Source organism: Dermacentor silvarum, chromosome 3 (assembly GCF_013339745.2).
Source record: "Dermacentor silvarum isolate Dsil-2018 chromosome 3, BIME_Dsil_1.4, whole genome shotgun sequence".
Taxonomy (NCBI): Eukaryota; Metazoa; Arthropoda; class Arachnida; order Ixodida; family Ixodidae; genus Dermacentor; species Dermacentor silvarum.
Window position 1 is genome coordinate 113764079 of NC_051156.1, and position 7343 is coordinate 113771421.

The 7343-nt window shown below is 44.6% G+C and overlaps 1 protein-coding gene across 1 annotated transcript in view; it reads right to left on the reverse strand.

The window, feature by feature from the left end:
* The window catches only part of LOC119445705 (techylectin-5A), a 32961-nt gene extending 26028 nt beyond the window's left edge, over positions 1-6933 (reverse strand). The window contains exons 1-2 of the mRNA XM_037709988.2: positions 6768-6933; positions 4497-4666 (exon numbers count right to left, since the gene is read on the reverse strand). Coding sequence (XP_037565916.1) covers positions 4497-4638 — 142 coding nt within the window. The 5' untranslated portion in view covers positions 4639-4666; positions 6768-6933. The remainder of the gene's footprint in view (positions 1-4496; positions 4667-6767) is intronic.
* Positions 6934-7343: the final 410 nt, after the last annotated feature.

A 7343-nucleotide genomic window follows, 5' to 3' on the forward strand; every position in this document is an offset into this window, starting at 1 on the left:
ACCGAGGTTAGGTCCACTATAACAATGCGTGAGTCGGCGAGCGAGAGACCAAGGAACCGTTCAGGTCGATGGCAGGAGCAGAAGAGACTATTATTTTATTCTTCTTCTCTTTCTCTACCCTCGCAGCACGCAGCACGAGGAACGAGGCACATGCGCATGCCCATGCTACGGTGGCTCGATACGGTGGCTAGATGGGTAGGTGTGCCGACCGGCACGTCTGGAGCGTAGTTCACCGCTTCTCCGCGTCATGACGCAAAATTGGCGCTGCGGTCAGTAGAACGGTTCCGCAGCACGCGTCGTCTGCTACAAGGTGCTGGCGGCGAGCAAATTTTTTTTTTAAATAAAGCCCGTATTGGAATAGGTGTATGTCGTCTGTTCGTGTCAGTTTCAAAGGTGAAGAGCTCCGCGTCTCTCGTACGGTTTGGAAGTTCCTAAGCGATGTGGAATGTTTCAGGTCGGAAATATGACCAGCGAGATTAGCGGTGGCATTGCTCCGGCCACCAAAGAAGACCACCAAAGAAGACCACCAAGGAGACTTACTGCTTCCCTCCGAACTGCAAGTCGGGTTCTAAATTTGTGAGAAAGACAGTGGAAATGTTCCGCTGTCTGATAGCGGAAATGTTCGCCCCGTGGTGCTCAGTAGCTTGCTCAGTATCGGCGACGTTAATGAGCAAGCCGTACACCAAAAAGCGTACGTTGATAAGCTCCTCGACATCGGAAATTTGCAAGCCGCACATGAGATGCTCAGCGCCTGCGACATCAAGCACCGCTGCGCTGCTGCAGGGAAAAGGAAAGTGACTCTAGGCTTATATTCTATATAGCAGGCTATGTAGCAAGGAAGTTCCTGCAAAGAACCAAGTGCTTCGATTGCTCAGGGACATTACTGAATTCAACAGAATGAGTAAGTCAGGGCTGTTGCTCCCTTCTGAAGCACTAAAAAAACTGGTAGCATCGCTCGAAGACGCCTTCAAGCTGTGCTTCAGTTTAAATGAGTTACGAAGGAACAGTATCGCCGACTTTGCATCCTTTCTGCAGCTGAATCCTCCGAATTTGATCGGCAGTGAGCAGCACAAGAAAGAGCTCACAAACGATGTTGTGAAGTTGTATTCAATTACACGCCTTTACTTTCTTGTCAAGTGCAAGAACATGGCGCGCGAAAGCAACAGGGAGAAGAGGAATCACCTGAAGCGGAGCGTGTGCTGTGAATAATGTTATGATGTGGTGGACCAACGTTGCGACCTTGCTGGCGCTAGGCTATTTATGTTGGTGCGTCTGCTGACTGTAGTTATGAGAGCATTTCTTGTATTTTAAATATATTCATGAATCTATCCCAAGACGTATTGCTTTATTTTATTCCAACCAAACAGTGAACCATAAGCACTTACCAACACAATTCGTCTCGTAACAATTTAAATACCGTAACAGAGGCAGCAATAAACACAACAGCTGGATTTCTCGAAATTGAAACATTGGAACTCACTAAATATCACATAAACACGTTAACATATACCGTATAAAACCACTGCAGTATTGTTTTATGCATGGAAAAAATGCATAGAATTGTAAATGTGTAAATACCAGTAAATGTGGCCATCGCTAAGCTAGAAAATTGACTTCAGCATATCGTGTCCTCTTAGACGACAGTAACAAATTCCCCATTCTGGCTTTGCCTACACTGCTCAAAACGGCATTGTATAACGCATACTTCAAAGCTACAGCAGAGGCAGCGATACCATCAAACACGCTTCTCGTCTACACAGCGCAGCCGACGTTGCGCGCAGCTCAGCCGTTATACTGTCCGCAGCGCCACTTCTGCGTCATGATGCGGAGAAGTGGGGAACTATGCTCGGTCGGCACACCTACCCATCTAGCCACCGTACCCATGCGCCTGAGCGCGCCATAAATAAGAGGCGGCCGATGGCGATGACCATAGCAGCTAGATAAGACAATGAATGGCTTATACCCCCTTAAGCAATGGCCCGTTCCCCCGTAAACGTGGCCTCCCCATTTCGACGACAGAAGAGGGGCGGGTGCTGGCCATCACATCCTCGCTGTTTTGAATGTCCCATTTGCGAATTAAGATAGCTGCAGCCCCACCTTTTGCATATAGTGATTTTGTGCCTTAGTCTATGTCCTACTTAATTAGTAAAATTAACTCGTACTGAATAAAGTGTAGTTTATGGATTCGCCTTGCAAGAAGAAATGTGATTTCGTTGTTATTTTGTGACTGCGTCTTTGTCACGCGCCTACCTCAGATCCCCGGGGTATTTCTGTTAATGCAATAGTAACATACAGGTTGATAATTTTTAAGTCTATGGAATTTTTTAAGCTCACCTGGCACAGGTAATATAATTCTAGTCCTACAGCTGGATTATTAAAAGAGGCGGACATACTTGCACGAGAAACCGAAACACACATACAGCTTTTCAACAAAAATCCTATGCATATCTTCTTAAATAATCATTGTACAGCACATAAGGCAATTTACGAACTGCAGCCGGTGACATCGCAAGGCATGTCCACTTGGAATGAATTTCCAGCTTGAAACCAGTATGGAGATACGCGCCATCAAAAATCGCCGTAAGAATGCCCTGTTGCGCTTACTTTTTCCACAAAACGCTGTTTTATGAATTCAACCACAAAAGTGAGAGGAACGCCCATGTACTTCGCCCCACACTTGGGCAAATAATATATCTAAACGGGTGTAATACTAGAAATTCATTTCAAGTGGATACGTCTTGCAACCTCGCTGGCTACAATTTGGAAATTGCAATATGCGTCGTAAAGTAATTATTTAGGATGTTTTTACTGAATTTTAATATTGTTTTAACTTGTCGTGCTAGTGATGTGCTCCGCTTCGAATATACAGCTAGGGGCAAGAATTATGCTATATCTGCCAAAACCGATTTTGAAAATTGCTTAAAACTTAAAAATCATCACCCCGTATCATATGCTCAAGGCCTATTTGCACTGTCATCGTTGTTGACCATATTGTCCTGCTTTCCTGCTATCAAAGACGCATGCTTGGCCCGCGCGTGGAGGATTTGACGGCCTCCAAAGACGCGATACGCACTTGGCCCCAAAAGGGACGAAGCCACGTGGTCGCACCGTCACCCTTCGCCCAATCAAGTCCTCCGGAGCCAGGGTAGCGATCTGGCGTCCCCCGATGGCATCAGCGTGGTGGGCACAAATATTAGTGCTGCTGCTGAGAAATTGTGCGCGTACCACACCGTGGTGAACATCAAGATCAATTTATGTAATTCTTTCTTGGCGCGCGTTCATCAACGCCAATGCTCTTCCTTCGGTCGCATTTGGTGAACCATCGAAGCCCGACACCTGGCGGTCGCTTGTGCGCTCCTTATCATGCCAGCCTCTTGAGACGCCGTCTGTTTGCAATCGCTTTCGGTGTTTCTCCTTCGGGTGAAAATTACAATTTTCATGCTATTAGCATTCTTTTAGTAAGCTTATTCAATTTGGCCGTATGTATGCGTGTATGTAAGTATGTGTGTATATGTATGCGAGTGTGTATGTATGTATATGTGTGTGTGGGTATGCATGTATGCATGTATGTATGTATGTATGTATGTATGCATGTATGTATGTCCGCGCTTAACCTCTTTCCCAACAACTTGTGTCACTGGGTGGTCCATGGTTAAATGGTAGCGCATCGGGCTGCGGTGCTGAGAAAACCGGTTTGAAGAAGAACCGTTTGACCAATTTGGGCCACTGGTTATGTTGCATTCCGTTTCTGACGCTCTTCGGAGGCCCTCTTTCACAACTTGAGTCACGGGGTGTGTGACACTTTGTATGTGCTGCTCGTTAAGGAACTTTTTCGACGCCAACTTTGGTCAGTAGGTATGTGCCACTTGGCATGGCATTCTTCAACGAACCTCTTTGATGCCTACTCGGGTCACTGTGAAACTAATGTGAAACATGGCTTCAACCAATACGCACGACCCATCAGATCGGTTGCTAATAGCATCAAACTCGACAATCATTTCAATATGACCGGTGCACCACCAATATCTTGTTACAGCACTGTTCTTACTGGTGTCATTTGTTCTGACTGTGATATACTGGCAAAAAAAGAAAGTATTTTATTAATGTCGATCTTTAGACAATTTTATCGACATTGGAAGTTCAATAACCAACCATCTACAACCTCAAAAAAGGGCAGAAGAGCCACCGAGCCCTATTCGCTTTATATACCGTATATCCGCGCATCAGATTTATTGGCGAAATATGTTATCCGTCAGCGCGGTTTCGAATTGGCCATTTGTTTAACACTATAGCGCTCCTCTTGACGCTATACTATTCCTCTCCGTCGTTTTTTGGCGCCTAATAACTTTTACTTTGCATTGTCGTCTTCCTAAAGGCATACTATTTGATTTCAGAATAAGGGATTGAATGAATTCAGCTACAAACGCCATCGCCATTAATGTAACATCCTGAACAATAAGAGAACATTTCTATCGAAAGTACGGGAAGTTACTCACACCTAACACGTGCGAGGGCGTCCACGACATCTTGCGCTGAGTTCTCGGCCCACTCGAGCGCTGGTAATGCATTCGCATCAAGGGGCACTGCAATGACTACCGTGGCGGCAAGTACGGAGATCAAGAAAATTTTCCCAACCATGGTCGGCGACTGTATGCCGGGCTCAGACCTGTAAGTACAAACAAATTTGAACACTCATCATTGTTTTGATACCCATTCGATGTTGTGCAGGGCAAGTATATTGTCGCATTATTGAGTTTATTGTCGCATTATATTGACTCATTAGGGGGAGGGGGAGACATAGCTAATGACCGGTGAACCAGCTGGCTAGAAGCGGTACGGGATAGGCAATTAATGTTTTGATCAAAACGATGCAGTGATCTGCGAGATAAAGTATGTTGTCGAAGATTTCTGTAAAACCCTTAAAACACCACTTTCAATTTTTAAACTTCAAGTTTCCAGCGTATTTTATGTGCTACGCTGAGTTCGGTGCCTTAAAATGCTGATTTCAGCGAGAAAAACGTAACGGAAAGCTCGTAGATGGATTTTGTATATGAGGGAGTGGAAACACAGCTGCGGATATTTCAAGAAACTTATTACTAATAAGTAATTGATAAACTACTGACATTTTAAATGTACCTTTTCATATCCATTTTTACAGAATATACTATCCTCGGCCAAAACAAAATTGGATGAATTTGTTGATTATTATTTTTTTCTTTGGATCTGCTTTTTGGTAGCATCGAAATAAATAATGCTTTTTGATTTTTTTTCTGTTGTTTCTTTTGCCTTTATTTCGCTTTTCATTCTTCGTCGAAGTTAAATGGTCCGCAATTTGTATTCTCAGCTAACGTGTACTTTTTTGTTGTTGACGTTACCACCTTTATGTGCTGTTCTGGTTTTTTTTTATTTTAGGGCAATTTCTTCAGGGCCGGTTTCTTCGGTCTGTAATAAAAAATTGGAGGACGCTTAAGCTTCGCCTTTAAGAGTGAAACGCCATAGCATTATCGGGACCCGCTCGCATCTCATCGTTCGCATACGACAAGTACGCTTCATTCACTGCAACATTAAACGCGGGAAAGCCAGCTTACAAAGATCAAGCTTACACCCATCCCCTTAAAGTTGGCTTCACTTTTGAAAGTGAAATGCATTGCTGGAAAGACATGTTTTCAGGGGCAATATAAGTGGTCTTATATTAAAATGTGAAGGCCCTAGCACCTTTTTATTATTTTATTATTTGTTTGCTATTGCCCCAACGCACGCAGGTCTGGTAGAAATGGAAAAGGGGTTTGTGTTTGAGTTTCCTCGTAGCAGAATTATGTTTTTCGTACATTCAAATTACAATCCGACGGCGAATACGACGCCGAATGGTAAAGTCGTACTTTCCCATTTTTCTGACGAATTTCACTCTAAGAAATTCAATTTTTGTTCACCAAAACCCTGCACCACATTGGAGGGCCTGCGCGGTCGATGTGGTTGGATGATTTTCTCCGCCACCCGCAATTACACGCCGGTTTCCGACGCCGGAGTTTCTGCGACACGGGGCCCTAAACGCGATCGCGTTAACAGACTAACATGTAGCTGAATGAGTGTCACTACAGCTGATGGGACGCCCACCCAAAGAATAACACAAAAAGTACGATTACCAAGTCTTCTCTCTTTTCAACCCTTCATCTATGGCATATTTTGTCATTATTAACGTATCTCCTATTCATCATGCATGTCCATAACTACGCCACCCCCAATAGTTTAACTGGACAGCCCAATAAAAAGCATCACAGCGTTAGGATTAGAAATGAGCACAACAATAAGTACGTAGGGCTATTTTTGTTATAAAGCCGCATGGCATAGGTAAAAAACACTGTATGAATGTTCACTCTCCAGAAGCAGCGGCATTTCAGTGAGATCGCAAAGAGTGGGGTGGTTGTCTTTAACACTGCCCATATTATGAATCCAACGCAGATCCCGTGGATAGCTTAGTGAACTGAACGGTATTTTTCTGCTTGCCACAAAGCGACGCCTACATGAAATGCTGAACATGGAGTGCACTCATTGCATGATGCCAGGTTTTTGTTGGCCACTAACGAACAGTTGTGATCAGTTACCCATTATTGTTGGTTTCACACAAATAATACTTCCAATGACTCATGGTCTATGCTGAAAGTGAATGCAGACAAGCAAACATTTATTTCCGCACGTATGCTTCCAAACACTAGCCCCAGATCCACTCGCAAAAGCCCAATTAGAGAAACACCTTGACATTCACTTACTCTGCTTGCGCACGCCGCAAAATCTTAACTTCAGTCTCGTGGGGCCACCGGTGGTCGGTCTGACACACCGTAAACACTGTACAGTACAGGCGACTAATGATGATCCTAGCCCGTGGTTTCCGTTTAAGTAGGAGACTCGACGACTGCAGCACGAAAAACGTCTGCGTTTCACGGAAACCCAATCCTGATATGCACTGCAAAAGTGTTGCGTTAAGGTTCCGCTATCTATGCTCTAGTCGACCTCGGGAATCCTCGCATCCGCCTTGTGCGACACTACCGAGCACCCTTTTCAAGCGCTAGGTGACTCCGTGGTCGCCAGTGCATAATGAACGACCAGACGACACGCGTATATGTTTTCTTTTTTTTTATTTTGGTACTTGTCGCCAGTCATATATGCTCCAAAATTAAGAAATGCCATCAATTCCATCCGTGCAGCCCTCTTTCGTGGAGGTACTGCAGCAGTGAATCAGAGCGCGTGTTGTCCTTTATCCAGTGGGTAAAGTCATTCGGCCCATTCGGCTTTCGTTTGGCCTTTCTGCGAAACTTGTGCCTAATATCCTTAGTACCAGGGCACAG